The sequence below is a fragment of the Hemiscyllium ocellatum genome, chromosome 8 (genome assembly GCF_020745735.1).
Source record: "Hemiscyllium ocellatum isolate sHemOce1 chromosome 8, sHemOce1.pat.X.cur, whole genome shotgun sequence".
Lineage (NCBI taxonomy): Eukaryota > Metazoa > Chordata > Chondrichthyes > Orectolobiformes > Hemiscylliidae > Hemiscyllium > Hemiscyllium ocellatum.
Genome location: NC_083408.1, coordinates 45,581,976 through 45,608,588, shown reverse-complemented (window position 1 = coordinate 45,608,588; position 26,613 = coordinate 45,581,976). Strand labels below are relative to the sequence as shown.

Below are 26,613 nucleotides of genomic sequence, written 5' to 3'. Positions count from 1 at the left end.
CCAGCCAACACTGTAGTCTCCAAGATCCCATCCTAGTCCTCTTCTACTCCCTAGTGGTATCATTTCGAAGAAGATCAGTTTCCATCGTAGTGTGTAAACCTCCACATTTACTTCTTCCCAAGTGCCCTCAACTTCACATGGGGCTGCTCTGTTTTGCTGAACTGAAACCAGGTATAAGATAGAATTTTCTTTTGCTGAATCCATTCCCTTTCAGGTGCTCACCAGTAGTGAATGTCAGGCAGGTGCAATAATGCTTCAGGCCATCAAACCAAATTGGGAGACTGATATCTTGTGCACTTTCAGCCTTGTCTCTAAGATAGAAGGCAGATTTGAGCAAGGCGAAGTGACAAAGATGATGAGTTTGTTGGGACCAAACGCATAGAAAAGTGCAAAGACGGAAGCTGTTAAAACAGCTCGGTGGAGACAATGATGACATGATGGATCTAGAGCTAAAGGAACACAATTGGGAATTACTGTGAGTGACAGAGATGAAACTGTGAAATCATGTTGTCCAGGGACAGAGAATGGGGGAAGTAATGTAACAGGGAAGCAGAAAGATATGTATGGGAACTGAGCAGATTTGATGGGAGACAGTCTACCCCAAGCTTGGATCTCGCAGCGCTCAAATGAGTTGGTATAGTTGACCTGAACTGCAAGGTGAGGTTGAGGGCTGGAGTAAAGCAGAAGGGACACACAGCAAAATCATGGATAAATTAGATACAGGTGGAATCTGTATGCAATAACACTTTGGGAATTATTTCTGTTATGACCAAATACTTATTTTTTTGTGCCAGAACTGCACTTTTGAGTGAGTGGATTTGATTCACAGAGCAGTGAAAAACTATCAGTCAGCATTTCACCTCCCAGCTCACTGGGCAGAAACCTGGCCCTGTAAAGTGCTCACGAGTGACCATCTCAAGTTGAGATGGCCCAAATTGAGCTCTGACGTAAGGCTGTGTGTAGTCAGCAGGCTCACGGTCAAATGTTCCTAAGAATAGGCATTCCGCTGAAGTACTGGGAGTAAAGCTTTGTGTCATTGAGAGTCGTGACCCTCAATGGGAAGCCCAGAAAAAGTGAACTGCTTTTTTTTCATTAGCATTGCTGAGTACAGGATTTGTGCAGTCGTGTCAGGATCGCGTGACTTCTGTTTGAGTACAGTCAGCGAGCAAGGCGGAACGGGTGAAGCGAAAGTGTCTGTGTTCTGACCTGCCAATGCATCAGCACCAACAGATGATGATGTTGATGCTCCCTGCTCAGACACAACCGCCTTCACATGCCGCAATAATTAGTGTCTGCAGCGGGGAAGGTTCAGTCGGCATGAAGTTCCCCATTTGACCTTTCGCTTATTTTATCAAATATGCGCATGAAATTCTTCTACTTTTTTGGAGAGGGGGAACACACTACTGCAGAACATCCAAAAGTGGATCTGACATGATTTTTCTTATCTCCCGCTGTGGAGATATTTAGGATAACAATCTGATACTGTACAGGAAGATAAAATCTTAACGCTGTGCGTTCCTGTGTGCTACATTGAATAGCAAATAGTCTGCAGATGGATCTATGTGTGAGACTGCATTCCGAAGGCTAATTTTCAGACTATCTGCACATGGGCGATATAACGATCAAAAATCCTAGTGAACTGTATTATCTTTATTAGTCATTGTGTATTCGACCCAGGCCCATTGAGGTAACCTCCTAAGGATTCCCACCTTCAACAATTCCAACAGTTCTGACTCCAAAATTCCCTGACTGAATCACAACTATTCCTGCCCAAAGACTTTCACAAAAAAAAAGTCAACATTAGAGGGGAAGGAAGGAGGCAAGCAAGAATGGAGGGAGAGGGTCATGAAGTGGTGGTAGAATGGGTCAAGGTAAACACAGAGATGGGGGGAGTTGAACGAGATTGATTCAAAGCACTAAGGCTTATTGAAACATATGCGGTTTGCAGGTGAGGGTATTAACAAGAGGCAGGATAATTGATAACTTTAAAGTCGTATGGGGCAGTGGTTGTGGCCCTATCTCTGAGCTAAGAGGCCCCAGTTCAAGTCCCATCCATTCCATCAGGTGTATAAAAATATCACTTGCACAAGTTGACTGGAAAATAAATGAGCTTTAAGGTCTTATGATGCAGTGGTAGTGCCAGAGGTGTGGGTTCAAGTGCTGCCCAGATGTCATAACATGTTTAAATAGGTAAATTGAAAATATTTAAGTAACAGCCATTAGAATTGAAATTGAGGAATGCAGCAGAAACAGAAAGGACTGAATCGAGAAACTTTCTGTTCTGGATGACTCCGCAAAAAAAAACACAAGATGCACTAACTCTTGTTTTGGAATGTGTGTTATGTGGTGAATCATCTTCCCAAAGTGAAGCAGTCCACTTTGGAACTTTTAGGCCCTCTCACAGACAACCATATCAGTGTGGGACTAAAACCACACATAGATCAGATCAGATAAAGGCACAAGTTTTATAGCCTCACAAATAATCAGTCAGATTTTTCCAAAACTTAATGCACTCACATGATTGTAACAACTTTCTCAATCTCAGTTGGCCCTCCAGCTCGTGAAGTGTACACACTTCAAAAGCCAATTAGTTGTAGATTTATTTTTCAAAGCAACCTGCTCAGTTGAATTATAGTACACCTCTGGAACAGGTTGGACTTAAAACCAGGCCTCCTACCCTAGAGTAAGAGGCGGCCTTCTAGTAAGAAGTGGGGGTGGGGAACAGTACAACTGCACCACTACTCCAATTAGTTCTACCAAGCCACTAAGTGGATTTCAATGATTCAGAATGGCAGCTCATCGCAAAATATACTTAATGTGCATAATTGGTGCTCATAATTCAATCTCTTTGTCCTATCATTGGTTGTCATCTTCTGTGTCCTTTCACTGACTGCTATAGCCCTCCTACACAGGCAAGAATAAGACTCTTCACGTTATTTATTCTAAATGCAATTACACCAATGATTTGTACACCAAGTAGCAGCTTTGCCTCACTATGTCAGTTCAATATTGACCTTTTAAAATGTCATAATATTTGATTTGATATATGTTGTACTACTGAACATCGTTTCAATAATTCCAATGTATTGTCAACAGGATCCCTGGCATTAAAAACTATAATTTTCTATACAAATACTTTATTTCCATTTATGTAATTATCCCTTACTTCACCAACTACAACAGTATATCAGTATCTGGTCCGTCCCACTATTGGGTCTAGTTTGTGCTGTTTGTTTCTCTTACTGGCAAATTAGGTGTATCCCATAACTAACAGTCTATATCTTTCCCATCATTCTATACAGCCTGCTGCTTAACAAACCCCACAGATCTCTAGTCATCTGGTCCCTTCCAGTGCAGAGTCAAATGAGGTTTCAAATAGACATGCAAAAGGAGAACAAATGGGTTGATAGCTACAGAAAGGATCAATTCAGGGCTGTAATATTGAAAACTGCTAAAAGTGCACATTCCAAATCACCAGCAAAGTCAGTCACACATTGAGAGCTAGTGCCATACACTTCAGAATGCATCAACCTCAAATATACTCAGGTCTTAAAGCCACTATGACTCTAGGGGGTAGTCATTCTGAAGAGAGGCTTGAGACACACAACTGTTAGTAAGAAGGACAATGTTAGAGCATTTTCTACTTTTATTCCAGCAACTACAGTATTTTGCTTTCATTGGACATAGACCTCAGCCCTGGTCAGAAATTGTATGGAATGTACATCCGACCAGAAAAGAGTTTTAAAACCCAATGTGCTTTGCCATTGCCCGCCCACATGTCTCCTACAAACACTGGGCTCTGATATGGAAGTGCCCGTGTTGGACTGTGTGGGCAAAGGCAGAAGTCGCACTACTGGAGGTTAGAGTCCAACAGGTTTATTTGAAATCACACACTGGGTTAGAAAGGGAAACCTCGAGATTCAACTGAGGTGTTTAACCCCTTGACAAGGTCAAGTAGGACAACAATACTTGCAAAAACTGCAAAGCAAATTTGTTTGCCTTTGGGAAATATTGTTGCGTTGTTGGTTTACCCGTCTTTGGCTGATTGACACTAGTGCTGATATTTAGTGAAACCCTAATTACATGTGGCCAGTTGACAAAGGAAGAAATTGTGTTGTTGACATATTAGTCTGTGCGCAAGAATTGGAAGGTGAGAGTAAGCCATGGGCCAAAGATACAGAGAGTGAAACGTATGTTGCTGCTGTCCCAGGAAATCTCAATGATGCTGAATTCCTCAGCATTCCTCTATTGTAAGACCTAAGCAAAAAAAAATGCACCGACGTCAAAAACTATTTCCAGGATCAGAATTTTCTCCAATGGCGTAAAGGTCTAATGGAAAGCAAATACAATTATTTTTAAAAGACATCGTTTGTCCTATTCTAGTGAATACCACAACTTTTTAAAACATTTGCTGGAAATATAATTTTGTTACAATCATTATAAAGTTGCTTTATCATTAAGAGGAGTAACGAATATAATCTGATACTTTAGTATTGCATGAAATTCGAAGGAAGTTGTATGTTTCCGTTTGCACTGCTGAAATATGTCAAGCATATGCATTCGGAAGGCCAGATCTGCTGCGAGACTGATCGATTGCAGTTTGGACTACTGTATCGGTGTGAAATGGGCTTTCGCACTGTCTGTCTTGAGAAGGTGAACCAAGAGTCGCAAGACATTTACTGGCCGGCAAATGAAACGACACACTTCCCCCTAGTGGGGAAATCGGAGGACAGCTCGGAAACACTGGAGCGCAACATACCATCCGCTCACAACTCGTGGAATGATAGTACAGGTCTTTCATTTATTCGAGACACATCTTTTCATTGAGAAAAAAAAATCACTTTCTTAAACCACACCATCACATTCCTATAATAGGGAGACTTAAAAGTATGTTTCGACACTTGCTTGTTACATTTTGCTCAATAAAGGTGTGTGTCTGGGAAGGGAATGCATGGTACAGAACTGTCTGGAGTAGAGCGACAAAATCTGGACCCACGGACGGGATGTCGGGGGTGGGTGAGTCTGGCCAGAACCCCAGCACCTCTCGGTAATACTCTTTGAGTATTCTTGGCTCGGCTCCACTGGCATCCGCCTAATTACTTTCCTCGCTGCGGTCTGACTGCCTCGGAACTGTATCCCTCTTGTTGTGAGGTAACTGAATAAACACAAGCCCGCTTCCTCCCAGGCAGCCAGTGATTGGCAGAGGCTGACTGTGAGGAATGTGAGAGGGTATTTAAAGCAGCCGTTCTCCAGTCTCACAGTAGTATCGATCTCGGGCACCCAGAGCTGCAGGGGCATCTTCTTAGTCAAAGACTTGGAGGGGGAAAAGAGCAGAGAGAACTTTTTTGGGGAAAAAAAAGTACAAGTAAGATTTCGAGTCTTTGAGAAGCCAGATCTTGTAGAAGGACTCTGTACATTTCGGATTTGGTCCCGACCAGCGTCTGTCTTACGGGGAGCTATTCTTGTCTGCACTGCTCGTTTGAAGATTGAAAATCCTTCACTACTGGTCAGTGAACGAGTGTATTTCTCTGTCCTGATTACACTAACACACCAGTTTGATTAATTGTATTGTTGGAAACTCTATGCGGCAAAAAAACAAAATAGATTTTCCCTTTTTTTTATATATATGCCAGGTTCTGAGAGAGTTCCTTTACTGAAATGAAGCCACTGCAAGGACTTTTTATACTTTTAATGATTGTTGCTTGTTCGCCCAAGCGAATCCAAGGTGAGTTGTGTGTGTGTGTGTGCACTTATTCCGCGGTTGTGGGCGCACTCCTGTTGCAAATGCCTTGTTTGAAACAGTAATTATGCGCGTTAAGTCTGTGCCCTTTCTCTCTCCCTCCCTCCCTCTCTCTCCTGTCCCGGACAGTCGCCGGAGTGGATGGTGTCTTTGATCTGTTTGACATCACTGGCCTGACTCGTAAAAATGTAGGGGTGCACATGGTAAAGGGGCCGGAGGCGAGCAGCCCGGCTTACAGGATCCTGAACCCTGACCTCATTGCCCCGGCTTCAGAGAACAGCTTCAGTGAGCTGATCGACCACATCCAGCAGGAGAAGGGCTTCATCTTCCTCGCCACCCTGCGCCAGATGAAGAAAAGCCGGGGCACCTTGGTGGCCATCGAGACGCTGCAGGGGACCCGCATCTTCGAGATCCTGTCCAACGGCAAGGCGAACACCCTCGACCTGACCATCACCATCGAGGGCAAACAGAGCATGGTGTCCATCACCGATGCCCACCTGGCCAATGCCCGCTGGAAGAACCTCACCCTGTTCGTGCAGGAGGACGTGGCCACGCTCTATGTGGGCTGTGAGAAGGTCAACGGCGTGGAGCTGGAGGCAGCCATTCACAAAGTGCTGAAGCCTGGTGACTACAACCTGAGGCTAGCCAAAGGCGGGCCGGGTCTCCGGAACAACTTCCAGGTGAGAGGACCCAGGCACACACACACACACACACACCAGGGAGGGACAGCCAGGGGCACGGACTGCGGCTCAATAACTCTGCGCGCGTTAAAGAAACTACAGATAACGCGCCGACTCGTCTGTCAACATCTGCCTACTTTAAAATGAATTGGGAACAGAGAGGTAACTCGGATAGCATTAAGTGCAGCGGGTGCTCTCGCCTTTACCGACATCTGCAGTGACAAAAGTGCAGTCCAGAAAAATACTTTTTTTTAAAACAGTGGCTCCAATTGTGTTTCTTCCTTCTCTGTCACACAGGGAGTACTGCAGAACGTGCGCTTTGTTTTTGGGACCAACTTGGAAACCATTCTGATGAACAAGGGCTGCTACAACAGTAAGTATATCGCGCACCGGACCTTGTCCAGGGGAATCCCTCCTCAACAAGCGCCATCCGCTAGACCAGCCACACTGCCTCACCCCGAGTATTAGCAGCTAAGTCAGTGAGACCCAAAAGTTGTGCCAAACTCTTAGCCAGGCATTATCGTTTTCACGCAATTATAAGCCCTTTCCCGTGTGTGTGTTGTTGACGGGGCGTGGGTGCGGTGGGAGGTTGGGATTGGCTCAGGACTGATCCAGCAACACCAACTCTAAAAGCAGGAATGAGACACAGGTAAGTTGCTGCTGTGTTTTTCTGTGTGGAGGCAATTGCTGAATGCATCTCATGCCAGACTTTGCTCTTAAAACCTCTTCTTAGACTCACCCCCCTGCCCATGGATGCATCTACAAACTGTTATCTCATGGACTTATCAACTGATCTTGGGGCAGAAACAGTTTGGAACGTGTTGCATTGATTGCTGGACCTCATGTACCTCCACCTCTTATGTTTTTTGCAGCTGCTCCAGGAATTCTTCCTTTACCAATCAGGGGCTCTGAAAGCCCAGCCATCAGGACCAATTTTTACGGTCACAAACCCAAAGATCTTCAGACAGTCTGTGGCATCTCCTGCGAGGAACTGTCCAACATGTTCTCCGAACTGCAAGCTCTCAGGACGATGGTCACCCAGCTGGTTAATAATGTCCAAAAAGTGGTAAGGAAACTACAGGAATCAAGTCTTTTGTACTTTAGTCCCATCTGCGTGGGCTGTAATGACCTGTCACTGCCTTCTCCTCCAGACTGCAGAAAATGAATTGATTGCCAAAAGGATTGGAATCAAACAGATAGGAGGATGTTTCCACAATGGCATGACCTACAAAGACAAAGATCAATGGAAAGTGGACAACTGCACAGACTGCACTTGTCAGGTAAAACTGTAATACAAAACATGCTTTTCAAAACAAAAAAAATGACTTTTAGCAAAGATTTTTTGCATTGTTATAAACACTGGAAGTTGCATTACTTGCATTCAGAGTGAAATTCCCTGGTCTAGCAGTAGTCAATTGTTGCTCCAATTTAGTAGCTGGAACTACTGCCAATGCTGCCAAAGCTGTTAAAAAGAATATGAATAACCACAGGTCTAAGGGCCGTCTGTGTGTACTGAGCAGACTATTGTTAACATTTGAGTGGTTTTGAATATCTGAGGGAAACACTGTGTTGGGCAATATTTTCAAGAGGAAGAGCTTGTGCCAAATATAAACTGGACCAAATTTAAAGAAACTGACTGTCTGGAACTATGTTAAAAGCTTTTTCCAAAAGAGAAATATGAAAGCCACAATCTTTGTAATTCTATCAGGGAGTAAATTTGCAGATAATTGAAAGGTTCCTGTATGCTGCCCAATAATGATGTAAATCAGCAAACTATGTGGGATGGGCACATAATATTTCAACCGAAGCACGCTTTCTGAGCAGTCTGTTATCAAATTCTGCACTCCCAGATGCTGAAAATACTTCCACTGCAGTTCCTGGAGCAATATGGATTTTCTGGGTCCTTACCAACACATGACATTATTCAGTCTCCATCCCTTTCTAGCTGCAGGCTAGAACTAACAAACCCAGGACTGGAAAAATAAAAATGGATTTTAATCAACTGCTGTTATTTTGCTTTTTGCCAGTGCACTTGGCAGATGGTGTTGTTGCCAGGCATATGTTTAAAAACTTGTCCTTTTCCAAAAGTTGCTTGATCACTGTTTCTTTTCTTACCCTTTTTTCCAGTCATCAGTCACCTTCTGTCAGAGGATTTCCTGCCCGACTGTGTCATGTGCTGATGCTGTAGTCCCAGATGGGGAGTGCTGTGCCCGCTGTCCATGTACGTCCTGGTGAAACTAATCTCTGTTCTTAAATGCATAATTGAAGAGGTATGGCATTGAGGTGGGGGGAAGAAAGTGTGTGCTACAGGGAAAGGCTCCACTGATTGCAAACTATTTGAATAACATTGCCTTGATAGACTAATATATTTTTCCACTGGAAAGCCCACTTGAGGCTTGAAAGTTATTATGACCTCTCAAAACGGAGAGAGTCAGGGCTTGTTAGTAAGGGAGCACAGCTTTTACAACTCAGTCAGAGCTCCCTGGTGGCAATTGCTGCCCCCACACTAGCAACCTCTGAATTTCAGCTTCTGACCCTGACCCCCTGGTTTGGAAAACCTGGTGAGGTGAAAAGTTGCAAAGCTTCTCTAAACTGTCTAGCTAGGCAGACTATAACATGCATTGAAAATCCAACTAAACAGAAGGTTTTTTTTGTACTGTGGCATTTGATCACATTGGGAACCATTTAGGAAATGTTGCCTCAAAGCATTTGTACAGTGGCATCTATTAGAAATAGAATTGGAAATCAAGTATAGAAGCTGCTTGCTTGTTATGGTTCAAAATAACTAGTGTTTCTGGAATAGTAATACATTTTTCATAGCCATACTAAATCTGGATGATCCCCTACAGCCAAGGTGATAAGAGATTGTCAGTCATTTGATCCTTTGATGTGGTTTTGTCTTTTCTCTCAGTATGAGGACAATAAAGGTTGAAAGTCTAAGCGAGCATTAAAAATGATCGCACATTTGACCTAGAGTGTAGGCAGCTGCCAAGAGCAAGTGCATTTGAGAAAACAGAAAACATGTACAGACTTTGTAGTTTGGTTAGTTTACATTTCTTTCATTGTCTGAGGACATTCCATAGTGCAAGGTGCAATAAACCTCTCTCATTTTGAGAATGTTGTTGACATGTGCTTGATTTTTTTTTAAAACAGCAATTCCAAATGAATCTGAGGCTGGCTGGTCTCCCTGGTCTGAATGGACACATTGTTCTGTCACCTGTGGAATTGGAACCCAGCAGCGAGGCCGCTCCTGCGATCGGATTAATAGTGACTGTCATGGGACCTCTGTTCAGACTCGTAGCTGTCATTTAGAAGAATGTGACAAGAGATGTGAGTTTTATACCCCATCCACTATTATATTGATTGTGTGTCTGAAGGCAATAAAGTAGTCTTATTTAGTTTTACATACCAGCACACATGTCCTTATAGGTACATTTCTTCCATTTCACACAAGCATGAACCCAAGTTGAACCAGTCCAGGGACATTACTGCTTGAGAAAGGAAGTACAAAATGTCAACTATTTGAAGACAGATGGAATAAAATGTGGCCAAAACCAATAAAAATACTGCAGCATCAGTGACACACATCTAAGCTTCCTCAACCTGCAACTACTTAACGTTGGTTTAATTCTTGAAGTTTGTCCACTTACACTGAACTATTTAAAAGAGAGTAGCCTACTTCTCAACAAAACAATGATTCCTAATGTTTACCTTGTTACTTTGTTTCAGTCAAACAAGATGGTGGTTGGAGTTATTGGTCCCCTTGGTCGTCATGCTCAGTGAGCTGTGGAGCTGGAGTGATCACTCGCATCCGCCTGTGTAACTCCCCAATGCCACAAATGGGTGGCAAAGAGTGTGAGGGACCGAAGCGGGAAACTGAGAAGTGTGAACAGGTCCCGTGCCCAAGTGAGTATTTGTTTGGGACGCAGGATGTTTCACATACCTCATTAATTCTGAAATTATATTCCTAACAGTCACTGAAAACACAGCAGTTGTAAAGCGTGCCGGTGCAAGATACTCAAAGCATATCATTCCATTTTTCAGTTGATGGGAACTGGGGTGTTTGGTCACCATGGAACTCTTGTTCCGTCACCTGTGGAGGAGGAATTCAGAAACGCACACGTCTTTGTGACAGTCCAGCACCGGAATATGAAGGCAAAAATTGTGTGGGTGAATCCCGGGAGACTCAGCTATGCAACAAACTGGAGTGCCCAATTGGTAAGCTGAGCTGTTTTCACGGTGTCTTCACTTCAACAACAATTATAATCAAGCAATGCTTTTCGGTTTTTTTTTGCCTGTAGTGTATATCTTACAACATTTTAATCAGCCCAAATCATCTGCATTACAGATGGATGTTTATCAAATCCATGCTTTGCTCAAAGCAAGTGTACGAGCTTCCCAGATGGCTCCTGGACGTGTGGTCCCTGCCCTCGTGGTTACAGAGGAGATGGTATTCATTGTGAGGACATCAATGAGGTACTGCCCTATGAAATTCATGGTACGTTTGATATATTGTAAATTCTAGTTCTGTACCTCATTTCATTCTTTTAAAAATCTCTTGCAGTGCTCAGAAGTGCCTGACACCTGTTTTCAAGTCAATGGGGAGCAAAGGTGTGAAAACACCGAACCAGGTTACAATTGTCTGCCCTGCCCACTGCGATACACTGGCAATCAACCATTTGGCAGAGGCATTGAGGAGGCTACAAAGAATAAGCAGGTGAGGTTAAGTCATTAACTCTCTCACACTTCGGTTAACAGCTGGAGATTATTATATGGTACTTTTACCTCTGAATTAGATATGTCTTAGTTCATGTTCCACTCCAGGGCATGAGCACAAACAGCAAAACTAACAGTCCAGTACAGTTCTGAGAGAGCACTGTCTGACAGATGTTTCCTTTCAGAGGGGACATTAAATTAATTGCTGTGGGGAGATGGTGAATTAGGGATAATGTCACTGGACTAGTAATCTACTGCACGAGGTTAATTCTCGAAGGACGTAAATTTGAATCGCAGCTGGTAGAATTTAAATTTGCTTAGTAGGTTCAGGAATTGAAAAGGCTAGTCTTTGATAATAATGTCCACATCCCATGAAAGAAGAAATTTGTGTTTTCTTTCTAAAATAAGTAACTGCAATTAATTAGCATCCGGAAAGTTGCATTGGAAAATTATATCTATCTGAAAGGTGGTATGTTGCCTAAAATATTGAATATTAAAGCTATAACTTAAGTTTACAAGAAATTTAAATGATCCTAATTGTCTTTTTGATAGGTCTGTGAGCCACGTAACCCCTGCAAAGATGGCACACACAATTGCAACAAGCATGCCAGATGCATTTACCTTGGTATCTTCAGTGACCAGATGTTCCGTTGTGAATGCAGGCCTGGTTTTGCTGGCAATGGCATCATCTGTGGAGAGGATACTGACTTGGACGGTTGGCCAAATAAAGATCTCACCTGTGTGGTCAATGCTACTTACCACTGTAAAAAGGTAACCTCTCATTGCTTCGAAATTAGGAGTTGTCTATCTGTTTCTTACCATCACAGCTTCATTACCTGGCAAACACAGACTCAGCTTAAGTTTAGTGCTTTAGTTGAAATAGAGTTGGTGTCATTTAACACAGAGCCTTTTACTTGAAAGGCAACATTTTTATACCCTCAGGACAAATAGCACTGATGTATTGAAGATGCACTACAAACAGAAAGTTGAGTAGTAAAATATCACATTTGGAATTAACTTGTCAGTTTTTGGTGTAATAAATCTGTATTATGACAAGAAAAAGACAGGGTGTGGATTGTAGAAGAAATTTCTGTCAGACTGAGTGAACATTAGTGAAAACAGCCTTCTCCTCAGATGTGTTCAACCTAATATTTTTTGTGAGACAAAGGCTTTTAAAGTCGAATCAAAGAAAAGTCTTAAAGCACAATTTCGTAGAGCAGCTTCTTTGCATGTAAATGAACTGACAGGTCTTTGAACAGTGTTATAATGCATAGCTACAATACCAATCCTTCTTGATTTACAGGACAATTGTCCATCACTCCCCAATTCTGGACAAGAAGATCACGATAAGGATGGAGTTGGTGATGCCTGTGATAATGATGATGATAATGATGGCATTCCAGATGAGAGGGTAAGTTGTGAGAGAAAGATATTCTACCCTTCTGCCATTCTGCGAATATAGACTGTGCCAAAAAAAAAGCACAATCCAACCTATGACATTCATTCAGAGGGAGAAAAAAACATTGCTGCTGCAGAATGAAGGCGAGATTTATTGGGAGTTATGCAACCTGTACACATAGCACGCGACTGCCAAAAACTGTCTGGGTCTTGTCTCAGGTATCTGAGAAACCGACTTGCAGAGTGTAACATCATTCAAAGGAAGCTTTCTTCAGACTTGACCCTTTGTGTTTTCATACCCACATGTACATAAAGAGTTTAAGAGTCAGAAGTGCTTCGGCAATCAAACACTAATTTTTGAAACTCTGCTTCAGCATTCGACACTGACATGTCCATAACCACTGTCTAAGTTTTAGCTGAATAGTCGGAGACTTTCAGAACATTCATTCAAATTACAGTTCAATTCAAAACTTTTAAGTGGACATCGTCCTTTCTTTCATATTATTTAAAACTTGTATTTCCATCTAATTTCATCCATCAACTTATTCTGCAGGACAATTGCGCATTCTTGTTTAATCCTCGTCAATATGACTATGATCGGGATGATGTCGGAGATCGCTGTGACAACTGCCCCTACGACCATAACCCTGACCAGACAGACACTGATGCAAATGGAGAGGGAGATGCCTGTGCCATTGATATTGATGGAGATGGTAAGAATTCTTTATTTGCCAGTTAAAGATTGTGAGTTATCATATTTTGACACACTGCATTACAGAATCATTAAAGGCATGAGTCCTTCCTGACTGTGACAGTTCTCCAAATTAGCAGTTTACCAAGTGCCATTCTATCACCTTCTCATAGCCCAGCACATTCTTCCCTTCAGAAAACTATCCAATTTGCTTTTGGATTGTTTAATTGAACTTGCCTCCACCACCCCCTCTGGTAGCGCATTCCAGATCTTAACATTTTCTTCACATAGGAAGTAATTATTTCTTCTGTTGCTTTCACTTCTTTTGCAAGTTACTTTAAATCTGTACTCTCATTCTCCATTTTCTTGCATAAGTAAGAACAGTTCCTCTTCATCCGTTCTGTCCAGATCTCTCAATTTTAACTGTCTCTATCAAATCTTTTCTGAGCCTTCTCTTCTCCAAGTTCCACTCCCTGGAAACATTCTTGTAAATCTCGTTTTGCAATCCCTCCAACACCTTCATTTCATCCATAATGCATAAAATCCAGAATGGGGTGCAATACATTGGCAATAAAAGATTGGAATCATAATTGGGAAAGCAGCACATGTTTGTGCTGAAAGAGTTGTTCAGTTAGTCCCATGCAACTGCTCTTTGCCCATGGCTCTGTAACGTTTTCATTTATTCCATTCCACTTTGAAGTTACTAATTTGCTACAACCACCCTTTTGGGTAATCTAGATGACAACTTAGTGTACGAAAACAACCTCATTTCCCTAATTCTTTTATAAATCTGCATTCTTTACTTATTTCAGCGTCCGACCAGTGAAAACCATCTCTTTTTGATCGATCAGAATTCCATATGCTACTAATGATTGCTAAATCTCTCCTTACCCTCTCTGTTCTAAGGAGAACACTTCCAATCTCTCTAGTCTCATAATCTTATTAAACTCAAATTAATGTGCCAATGCAAAGCTTAGAAATGTTCTGGCAAGTTGTTTTATTTTAACAATACAGGAGGTTTATTCAAAGTTCCACATTTCTGAAAAATATTGCTACAAATGTTTTTGCTTTCTAGGCATTCTGAATGAGAAGGACAACTGCCCATATGTGTACAATGTTGACCAGAGGGATACAGATTTAGATGGTGTTGGTGATCAGTGTGATAATTGTCCATTAGAACATAATCCAGAACAAGTAAGTCTTATTGCATTTTTAATTAATAGCCACCAGCAAAAATACCAGTGTAAAATTAGATTCTTTTAAAATCAAGATTTTTTTCCATATCTTAGAAAGGCCTGGATTATTGGTAGAAATTAATATTTGAAATTTGCAGAGCTATGGTTAATAATTTCTACCAATGATCAGTGTCTAAATAATCTGAAGTAAAATTATTCACAAGTATGAAATTGTGGTTTTCAGTCAACATGCTTTGCCAATTAAAATGTACTAACTAAATTCCTCTAATTTAACTTCTTTGGTTTGTAAGGATGATTGTAGTCCTCCCTGTTTTGGTTAATTTGGATTCTGTCTCAGAGTCAACAGTGATAAACATGGCAATAAGGTTCTTGATGAGAGTGAATCCTGCCCCTGAGAATATAAAATTAAGTTGTAATGTAATGTCAGTCTCTGTCTGGAGGGATTTGGATTGCATCCATGTAACCAATACAAACCTGAACTTTAAATTATTTAGTTTTACATACCAATTAATTACATCTTCACCACATCCCAGGGAAACTACTACTTCCACATTTTGTGTTGAAGTGTTTAAGATATTTTTTTAAAACCGCATGACCCTGTCAATAGAAGCTTAGTTGTTATGAAACTGTGTTGCTTTCATGGCAGTTAAGGTTATTCTGGTAAGGATGGCAATAGTTTGTGAACAGAGTTTTACCTACAAATAACAGCCTGTTAGCAAGAATGCTACTCAGACTGAAGTGAACATGAGACAAAGCTTTCGAGTGAAGTTTGTATTATCCTGGCACACCATAATAATCCAGAATTTACTGCTTCATTCCACTGAAACTAACCAAAAGTAAATAATTGCACTGTAATCAACATCCTTTATATAAGACAAATCATTAAACAAGAAGTGTTGATGTTTTGACTTTTGCTGTAAACTTATTTGCTAGGAACGTAAGTAGTACAAAAGAATGAATCTAATGGGCTCCAGTCAATATAATTCTAAATGAATAGCAACATCAGCTTGTACAGTCAGTAGTTATTCTACTTTACCCACACTTTATACATCCAGTTGCATATGTGTTGCAGCAAGATCACAACATTGTGTTGGTATAGTGTGCTGTTCCATGAATTCAGTTTGAACTTTTAAAAAGGAACTTATTTCACCTTTATCTTGGCTGACATTACAAATGACTATTCTAAACACTGCTGCAGAACATGGACTAATGTATGTTTATTTAATTTCAGACTGACTCAGACTCTGACCTTGTAGGAGATAAATGTGATAATAACCAGGATATTGATGAAGATGGTCACCAGAATAACCTGGATAACTGCCCCTACATCCCCAATGCTAACCAGGCAGATCACGACAAGGATGGAAAGGGTGATGCCTGTGATCATGATGATGATAATGATGGTATTCCCGATGAGAAGGACAATTGTAGGTTGAAAGCCAATCCTAACCAAACTGATTCTGATGGTAAGAAAATAAGAATTCTCTTAATATGATTTAATAGCTTTTTACTAGAAACTTGAACCAAATAACAACAGAAAAGTACTTAGTAAAATGTTTGAGAATACTTCAATTGAAGAACATCACTTTTCCCTTGTTCAGGTGATGGCCGAGGTGATGCTTGTAAGGATGATTTTGATGGAGACAGTATCCTGGATATTTATGATGTTTGTCCTGAAAACTTCGAAATCACTGAGACTGACTTCCGCAAATTCCAAATGGTACCACTGGATCCCAAGGGAACATCCCAAATTGACCCCAACTGGGTAGTCAGACATAAAGGCAAAGAGTTGGTACAGACTGTTAATTGTGATCCTGGCATTGCTGTAGGTGAGTGGATTTAGATTATATCCAAATTCTCTGAATTAACCTGTAGCCAGAATAAGTGCAAAGTTGCCAGTGTTACGCCAGTACCTAATGAACTGTCCCAGTCCAAGAAGAAAGACAAACTCTGCTTTGGGCATCATTTAAATGCCATTGGCACATTCCAGCTGCTAACTGTGTAGTTCTTAAAAATCAAACAGTTCTGAGTTCATTGGTAGGTCATGTTGTGGGGAGGAGGGCATGAGATCAAGTATGAGGGAAACCCTCTAAAGCATGAATAACAGGCTCAATTTTTTTCCCTAGTGCACTCTGAATTCCACAAAATTAAAAGCAAACATTTAGCTGGGCTTTCCTTTTAAAGGACTGCACTTGGGCATTCACTACCTGTTACAGACAGATGGATTTTGCAAGGCAAAAACACCACTGATTTTTTTTGTAGCTACCCTTTGAAATCTGTGTCAGCCAACTGGCAAAGGGTGCATCTTTGCATATTTAAACATCCTGTTTTCAGATGGGCTGCTTGGTATTTTAGTGTCTTGGTAGGCTTTAAGTTTCAAAACGTGCAGCTGAGAACCCTTCTCCATCCCTCACCCCATGTCACAAAATTTCTGAAAACACGTGTTAAGAATTGCAATCAGCCAACTTACTTGGGTGACATAGGACCACAGTTCAAAAGAGGCAGAGGTTGCACTGCCATTATTTCTAACCAGCTATTTGTAACATCAGTCAAATCTCTAACTCATGTCTGTTGACTGGAATGGTTAGTGTTTAACAGTCCCACTATGAAACTTTGTACTGCTGTTTTATCAGTACTTAGCTTTTCTAGCAGCCTCCATTAAACACAAGTAAAATCTATCTATAAAAATGTACATTAGTGTTACCCTCTATTCACTTTCCTGATGTAGATGACTAACATTGGAAAGTGATTAAAATAGCAGCAAGATTGTGTGCAATATTAGTTCAGAGGTCAGAGTGTATGTTCCTGACTGAACATAACCATCCTTTATACAATATGAATGTAATTCATTCCATTCAAATCACTGTTGATCACTCATGAAAATGATTTATTAAATGGGTCATTGACATTTTCTTTACTTTGTGAATAGGATATGATGAATTCAATGCTGTGGACTTTAGTGGTACTTTCTTCATAAATACTGAACGAGATGATGACTATGCTGGATTTGTATTTGGATACCAGTCCAGCAGTCGCTTCTATGTGGTAATGTGGAAGCAGATCACACAGACCTATTGGCTTGATACACCAACCAGAGCACAGGGCTATGCTGGACTCTCCATCAAAGTGGTGAACTCTACAACTGGGCCAGGAGAGCACTTGCGTAATGCACTCTGGCACACTGGCAATACAGAAGGACAGGTACAAGAACTTCCTGCACAAACTACAAGTTTTATACTGTAGCATGTTTTACGCTATACCTTACAGAAATTGTAGCTATATTGGGTCCAAATCATGCATACAGCTTATAGTAAGTCTGTTAGGAAAATTAACAACAGTTCCATTTTGAAACTAAAGCAGGGAACTGTCATACTATAGGGAAAAAAAAGATAAGGATCAATATGTTTATGTAGTGTCTGTGATGATGGAATACATTAGTTTTACCTGAATAGACAAATGTTTTCTGAGGAATCACGAGGCTAAAAAAAGCTACATTTCTTTCTCCTATTCTCAAACTCTGCCAGGACATAATGATTGTGAAGCTGTTAACTAATTATAGCAACCATACTCTTATGAATTGGTTGAGATCAAATCTAGACTTGTCTTGAGTTATGAATCCAAATTTGTTTTAAGCACAGATATTTTCCTCAAGTCATCTTTTTTTCCCAAATGTGCTATATTTCCTATAATTCTAGATATTGATTAAGCAAGCACAGGATGACTTTTAAAATGCATTGATATTTGCATTTGGGAATGCCCTAAATAGACAGTGAGACCAAAGGACACAGGAGCAGAAGTAGGCAATTCAGCCCATTAAATATGCTATGCCATTCAGAGACCACAGCTGATGTGATAACCCTCAACTCCACTTTCTAACCCTTCCCCGTTACCATAAACAGATTGCTACCTTTTGTTCTTAAACATTAAATCTGTACAAATAAACTACTGTAAAACCAGCTGGTTATAATTGTGCAATTCTAACTCAACATTTAATTGTTCATTTATTGTTTTCATCTGTTAGGTTCAAACATTGTGGCATGATCCACGTAACATTGGTTGGAAGGACAGGGCTGCTTACAGATGGCAGTTAACTCACAGACCCAAGACTGGATTCATCAGGTAACTAGCTCAGTGTTTACTTTGTGACTCTAATGCATTACTGGCAAGAGCAAGGAGGTTATGATGGAGCTATATATAATGTTAGCTGGGTGACAGCTGGAGGACTGTGTGCTGTTCAGACCCCACACTATAGGAAGGATGTGATTGTACGACTGTGCAAAAGAGATCTGCCTGAGTTGGAGAGACTGAGTTTGGAAGAGAGATTATAAAAGGTGGGGTTATTTTCCTGAGAATAGAAAGGCTGAGGGGATCTGTTTCAAAGTTCTAAGGGCCATGGACAATGTAGATCGAGAGATACCTTTCCCCTTATTAGGGGGCAAATAAAAAGATGGAACAGGTTTAAGGCAAAAAGATTTAGATGGGATTTGAGGAAAAGTTTCTTTTACCCAACGTGTTGTGGGTATCTGGAAGTCACTGCCTAAAAGGCAATAGATGCGAGGATCCTAAAGTTATTTAAGAACTAGTACTTGGAAGTGCCATAACATAAGGATATGTGCCATGTGCTGGAAAAATGTGATTAGCATAGATGAGTAAGAGCATGCTGGGCTAGTAACTTAGAAGTCAATGGATCGAAACTATCCTCTTCTAAAAAGGGCTCTTAAGGCATAGTGGTAGTGTGCCTACCGCTGTGAGGCAGAAGTCCCAGGTTCAAGACCTATCTGCACCAGAAGTGTGTAATAAATTCTCTGAACAGGGTGATTAGAAAATATTTATAAATTGTTGAGAACAGTTGGAGTATTGAATCACAATAAACTGCAGATTGAGTTGCTTTGGACTGTGAACAATTCCACAGTTAAGTATGCTGACAGCATAAATCTTTGTTCTTCCTACTACAGAGTTGTAATGTATGAGGGGAGAAAGATCATGGCTGACTCTGGGGCCATCTATGACAAGACTTATGCTGGTGGACGATTGGGTCTCTTCGTCTTCTCTCAAGAAATGGTTTACTTTTCTGATCTCAGATACGAGTGTAGAGGTAAGGGCTACACTATTACATTTGGGAAAAATAAATTCTACTTCACTGCCAGTTTCATGAAGATTTCGTAAAATTCTTAATGTGCTAATTGTTCCTTGATAATTCAGAATGGGGAAGGTTTAATGGGAAATTAGCTGCTATATAAAAAAGTAAGAGCTCACTGACATTCTAACAAAATTTACATAAACATTGGGCGTCATGCAGACATGAGAACGTAAAGGTGCTGCATTAGAGTTAAGGATTCCTGATTTGGACTGTGACTGACTGAATTCTCACTGTCATCCTTTCACAGATTCATAATGTCAGCATTTCTGGAAGGGGAAATGTTTTAAACGTTGGTGTTGCACCTTTCTCTTTTCTTGGAACAATTCCTGGGACCATTGTTTTCTTCTTCACTTTCATTTGTGGAATCAAAAGCACACGACCAGCATTGGCTGATAGAACTCACTGGATGTTATCAACAAAGTTCAGCAACGAGTCTGCAAAGGAACTGTTCCCTTGATCACAACTGACTATAGTAACTTGCCTTTGCTTCTGACAAATGCAAATCGCGATCAAGTTTTTAAAAAAAAATACCTCTGTTACGTCTGGAAAGAGCTTTACTTAGTAAGTCGTTAGGCATTCCAGCCGTACGATTTTGCATAGCTGGAGTTTCCATGGAAGGAGATTGCACACTGTTAATGAGACTATTTCTGCTGTGGACTGTTATTTAAGTTTAAAAAAAAACAAGTGGGCCGGTATATGGTGGAAAAAATAACTGAGGCTTAAATGAATGGCATAAAATTTTTTCCAAAAGGTTGAGGCGAAGAACTATAGGATCTATCTTGTTTGTGAAAATATCTGGAAGAAACCATGGAGGAACTTGTTACTTGTTTTGTACTGGACCTTATGTGATTATTTGTCAATAAATTAATATTTCTCAAGTAAAAATGCAAATGCTAGCAGTAAGAGCTAGTTGGTTCCAAGTGAAGTGAAAATGTAAATGTCCAATCTAGCACCCCCCCGCCCCCCACCCCACAACTCCCAAACCAAGTCAACCCTCTAGATGCATGCTGACCTAACAAAACCAGATGTCGAAACATGTATTGTCAGGTCCTGGTGCCAAGAAGAAAAGTGGAAGATCACACATATCCATGGTTCCCATAGGATGGCACTGCCATCAGATAGCGCTTTTATTCCAAGTGAAACCAGTCTGATGGTAACAAGTAAGTTTAGAAGAGCAGTTAGAGAGTACCTCTTCAGCACCTATGCTGGCCTCCTAGAAAGCTCATTTGCTTTCAATGCCATGGTTGAAAAGGCAAAAGCAGACTGTCAAAGAGACTGCTCTTCTCTTTAACTAGTGTTTGCCAAAGTGGCAACTTGTTCTGCCTGTAGATATAAAAAAAAGTACAATTTTTAATGTTGTCGATTTATTTATTTTCTTATCCTGGATGAAATACAATTAAAGGACACTTTAAAAGGAAAAAAGGCGGCAGACTATCCATGAGAGTTTATCACTAGTCCTTGTGTGCATTGTAAGATTGTAAATACAATTATTATTTATTAACATTGTTCTATATTGATGCTAGCTAGTTTAGGGTATTTTCATTTGTTTGAAAGTTGTTGCTTGAAAAGAGCAGCCCATAGTGAAGCTGAAAATGGGAGACTGAGTCTGTAATCAGTGTATTTCTTGTATACCAGAGGGCTTTAGAATGCAGTTCTCTTCACTCTGCTTAAGAACAGAGTAGCCCTTAGAGCCTAGAAGCTGTTTTTGTTTTCTACTTCAACCACTTGTGCCTTGGTACTTGTGGATCTATATCTTTTCCAAAAGTGAAAAAGGTGAAACTTCTTTATGTACAAATATTACCTCATTGTTGTATGATCGATACAAACCTTTGGATCAAGCAGCAGAAAACCTTGCTCACGTGTCTAAAGTCTCTCAAAGCTACTGTAGTATAAAAAGGCTGTGTACATAATCAAAAATTTATTTTTGCAGAAGGAAAATGTATTGCCCCAGTAAGGAAACAGCATGAAAAACAACAGATTTTCTCATGCTGCCAGCTGTGTTCTTTCCTCCCCAAACTCTTTGTATGTCATTGCTCTTTTTTTTAAAAAAAGGTTTGTATAAATTATTGAATATCTCAGTTGCAACTTGTAACATTAAGCAGGTTAAAAAAAACTCATTATTTTGTAGATAAGCTATTTAAGTAATTTATCAGGCAATGTTACCTAGAGTTAGCATTTCTGTCTGTACGAAACCTTTTGCACACTGAGTTGAGATGTTGCTTTTTTTTTACATTGTTTATCATTAGCAGTTGCTTCTTTTGTACACCCCCTAACCATTTTACATTTAAAGCTGTTCAAATCATACAGTGCAGTTTGTTACAAACATGAAATGACAATAAAACATATAGAAATCTAAACCACACTGGCCTCAGTTTTGATTCCTTCTATAATGACGCAACTTTCATGATTGTTGGAATTTCCCGAGCTAGCCACTTGATGAATGTAACCTTAGATTGACATCCAAGTTGCATCATGTCAGAATTCAATGCAATTACCTCTACGACAATTTGCAAATTTTTTTAAAGATATATTTTTCATCTGGACTGAACAATTTCATTCATGAGATTGACGACACAATGGATCGGAAAGTGGATAATTCCATTACTCAAATAGTATAGTTAGACTTATTATAAATATGGTGCATCAAAACATCTTTTAACAATTATATTCCAAGTCTCCTCGTACTGTTTTAGCATTATGATTATTTCCCATGTCAAAGGGAAAGCTAGCTACTTAGTTCGCAGGCCTCTGCCAGTACTACTTGAGCTGGCAAGAAGATACACAGGACAGCAAATACTGAACTCTCAGACTTAGATTAGATTAGATTACTTACAGTGTGGAAACAGGCCCTTCGGCCCAACAAGTCCACACCGACCCGCCAAAGCGCAACCCACCCATACCCCTACATTTACCTCTTACCTAAGACTATGGGCAAGTTAGCATGGCCAATTCACCTGACCCGCACATCTTTGGACTATGGGAGGAAACCGGAGCACCTGGAGGAAACCCACGCAGACACGGGGAGAACATGCAAACTCCACACAGTCGCCTGAGGTGGGAATTGAACCCGGGTCTCTGGCGCTGTGAGGCAGCAGTGCTAACCACTGTGCCACCTTGCCACCCATGAAGACTTGTTCTTCAGAATCAGTTGTTGTGGTGTAGAAGGCCATTCAGTCCTATAAGTCTGTAATACACCCCAAATGAGCATCTTATTTCGTGTCATTTTCCTGTGTTCTTCAACCCTGCACATTATTCCTTATCAAATCACCATCTATGTCCCTTTAGAATGACTCAACTGAACCTACTTCCACCACACTTTCAGATCCTACTTGTTATAAGAAAAGTCTTTTCCCCACACTCATTTGGCTTCAGTACTAATTATTTCATCACATACTTTGAGTTTATTCACTGTTATGGTATAGAAAAACGTAGCTAATACTTAGGCAAATACGTACAGTTCAAAGTGAGAGGAAATCAGCTTTATACCCATATGCAGCTTTGCCTTTGTGAACTGTAGCGTGCTGATGACACATTGAAGGTCACCTGTGGTTACCTCTGTATCACAGAGATGATAATCACTCTGTAATGACTGGTGACCCACTCAATATCACTTGCGTCTCACATTTGGACACAGAATGCATTTCTCATGCATGGTGCTATGACCACAGATAATTTCAATCTGTACTGTGAAGGTGAAGAGTGTGGTATTGGAAAAGCATAGCAGGTCAGGCAGCATCCAAGGAGCGGTGGAATCAATGTTTCGGGCATAAACCCTTCATTCCTGACCGGGTGCGCTTTTCCAGAGCCACACTTTTTGACTCTGATAGCCAGCATCTCTATTCCTCACTTTCTCCTGTACTGTGAATTGATTAATGCAATTACCCTTTAAGGTCCTCACGGCATAAGTACAGCACACATATCCAGACAAAGACTTATTCCCCCATCCTGCATGTGGTCGCAGCCATTTTCCATTTTCATTGTGCTTTTGCAATTTGCATGAGGATGGAAGCCAGCGTGGGTCACATTTCACAGTGAATCGCAGGCTCCCCCTGGTAATCCAGAGCTCCTCACCTAAGCCTCCGTGTTGCCGCCTTCCGTTCACTCCCTGTTGATGCCATCAGTGCTGAACTTCCACACACTCACAATCAGCCTCTTTCATTGACACCTTAATCTCCTGACATACCTGACTGAGCCTCAGTCCTTTGGCTTAAACACACCAAGCATCATGCTGCACTCCTCCCCTCCAATTTCCTCCCATGTGAGGTTCCTGAACGCCCCCCCCCCCCCATCAAGGCCAGGATGATTGTGATCATTGATGAATACCCCTGCCCCCTCCCACCTTACCTCCTCACAGTCATCCATATCCTCCAAAGCATTATCATTACCCACCCTTATATGTTTGTTTAATTGCCTACTCTATAATTATTGTCCACTCCGCAGCCTAGCACTCTGTCTCTAATCTTCAGAAGTGACTTCCTTAAATGTGGTCCCTCTTAGACAATGTTCACTTTCAATAAGCAGAGGCCAAGGACTAACTGAGGTCTCCAACCAAACGACATTTGCAGACAAGTGACTGACCTCTGTGCAGCTCTTCAGCTGAATTACTACAAATTATCAGACTGGTTGCATTCACACTGTCACTAAATAGACCATTCCAAGAGTCCAACTGACCATGTCCAAACCCTGTGGGCTGAGACTGGATTGTGCCTTGGACTGATAAGTGCCCCTAACTGACAACAGTCTACCTTGACTTCACCGAGGCCTACTCACCTTAGACTTTGAGACATGGCCATTTGGTTGAAACATATTTAATGTGTTTGCCTCAAACTGATGGCAGAAGATGTAGGTGTGAGATTGGCTTTGCATGGTGCCACACAGCAACATGTCCACTCTCTTTATCACAGCTAACAATCAATTCAGACCACCCAGTTTTGTGTCTACATTAAAAAGCAAAGCAAGACATGAGTAACGGAAGCTTGTAAGTACCAAATGAAGCAGCAAAGTTCAAAAGGCAAGGTGTAGCAGATACACTGTGAGAATTCAAGTACGTGCAAAATGAATGAGAGTTAAGTGAGCAAGCAATGGACCCTAAGATTTATTCTGGTCCAATTCATGAGATGGGAGTTTGTCCCTGCAATGAAAGTGGCCTGTAGCAGCATTAAAATGCAAAATGGCAAAGCACTGCAAGGTGCATATTGAAGTGGGGAACCAAGTTCTAACTGAGTTGAAGATGTGCCATAAGGATGTGATGAGACTGGTTGGTGTGGTGATCAGGATTGCAGGTGGTCACTGCCCATGGAGTGTACCTTGAGACATTGGGGACTGCTATCCTACTCACCAGTGAAATTGTCATGCCACTGTTCAAAACTTGGTTGGAAAATCAGACTGTTTCATTAGAATTAAGAATCTCATTTTTCAGAACTTGCCATACATTCCCAACTGACTCATCACATTGTCCACACCATTCAGGGCTTGGAAAATATAGGCCAAAGTAAGTATTTACTTTCTTGATTATTTTCCTGTACTCTACTACACATTTTCCAATCACCATCCCTTATAGATCATCTTTATTTTCCTCACTAGCTTGTGTTCATATTCCTTTTTCCCTGTCCAATATCTGTTTCTTGGCCCTCCTATGCTGGTCCTAAATTGCTTCCAGTCCTCAGACATACTACTATTTCTGGTATTCTCATGAGCCACTTCCTTTTATCTAACGCAATCTTAACTTCTTCTGTTAACCATGGTTAATTCACCTTTCCATTTGGGACTTCCTGCTAAAATGAATGTACATCTTTTGTACACCTTGTAATATTTCTTTAAATATTAGCCATCATTTGTCTACAATTACACAATTTCGTCTGTTTTCTCAATCCACTCTAAGGAAGTGCCCTTCATACCTGCAAAAGTTTCTTTGCTTAGATTTACTGTCCTGGTTTCAGAATTAACTATGTGACATTCAAACTTCAAGCAATATTATATTGTGTTAAAATATAGTCACAATTAAAGGTTCCTTTTCAGCAAGGTTATCTCAACAATCCTTTTCTCATTACACAACACCAAATGCAAAATGATTCATTCTCTAGTTGGCACCTCAACATAATGTTCAGGAAAACCATCTCACACATATTGATCCTCCATAGCGTTGGCACTGGCTTGGTTTACCCAATCTATATGCAGAGTGAAGTTAGCCATTATTACTGGATTTCCCATCTTAAATGCACCCCAAATGTCCTTATTGACAGTGTATTCAATATTATTGCTACAAATTGTTCTATAAATAAAACACAGCAATGTTTGTCTCCCCTCATTGTTTTCTTAACTCCACCCAAACTAATTCTACTTCTTGATCCTTCAACCGAAGATCCTCTCTTACTAATGTATGAACATCATCCCTTATTAGGAGAGCTAATTCACACTAAGATGACCTTTGTGTGGAGCTGCAGGAGATGGGGCAGATGCTGAACGGTTATTTTTTATCAGTGTTTACTGTGGAGAAGGACATGGAAGATATAGAATGTAGGGAAATAAATGGTGACATCTTAAAAAGTGTCCATATTACAGAAGAGGTGACATCTTAAAAAGTGTCCATATTACAAAAGAGGAACTCCTGGATGACTTGAAATACATAAAGATGGATAAATCCCCAGGACCTGATCAGGTGTAACCTGGAACTCTGTGAGAAGCTAGGGAAGTGATTGCTGGGCCTCTTGCTGAGATATTTGTATCGTCGATAGTCACAGGTGAAGTGCCGAAAGAATGGAAGTTGGCTAACGTGGTGTCACCATTTAAGAAAGGTGGTAAGGACAAGCCAGGAAACTATAGACCAGTGAGCCTGACGTCAGTGGTGGGCAAGTTCTTGAAGGGAATCCTGAGAGATGGGATTTACACGTATTTGGAAAGACAAGGATTGATTAGGGATAATCAACATGACTTTGTGCATGGGAAATCATGTTTCACAAACTTGATTGAGTTTTTTGAAGAAGTAACAAAGGATTGATGAGGGAAAAGCAGTGGACGTGACACATATATATTTCAGTAAGGTGTTCAACAAG

General features: G+C 40.8%; 1 protein-coding gene across 1 annotated transcript; it reads left to right on the top strand.

Annotated features, from left to right (window-relative positions):
* The first annotated feature begins 5,255 nt into the window (after positions 1–5,255).
* Positions 5,256–21,918, top strand: thbs1b (thrombospondin 1b). The gene is made up of 22 exons (XM_060828897.1): positions 5,256–5,506; positions 5,634–5,725; positions 5,870–6,420; positions 6,718–6,793; positions 7,293–7,486; positions 7,572–7,700; positions 8,548–8,641; positions 9,574–9,750; positions 10,150–10,326; positions 10,465–10,638; positions 10,769–10,896; positions 10,985–11,137; positions 11,689–11,907; positions 12,440–12,547; positions 13,088–13,247; positions 14,301–14,419; positions 15,653–15,887; positions 16,023–16,250; positions 17,351–17,622; positions 18,443–18,540; positions 19,377–19,516; positions 19,809–21,918. The coding sequence occupies exons 2-22, from the start codon at positions 5,659–5,661 to the stop codon at positions 19,814–19,816; spliced, it is 3,507 nt and encodes a 1,168-aa protein (XP_060684880.1). The 5' UTR covers positions 5,256–5,506; positions 5,634–5,658; the 3' UTR covers positions 19,817–21,918.
* The last annotated feature ends 4,695 nt before the right edge of the window (positions 21,919–26,613 follow it).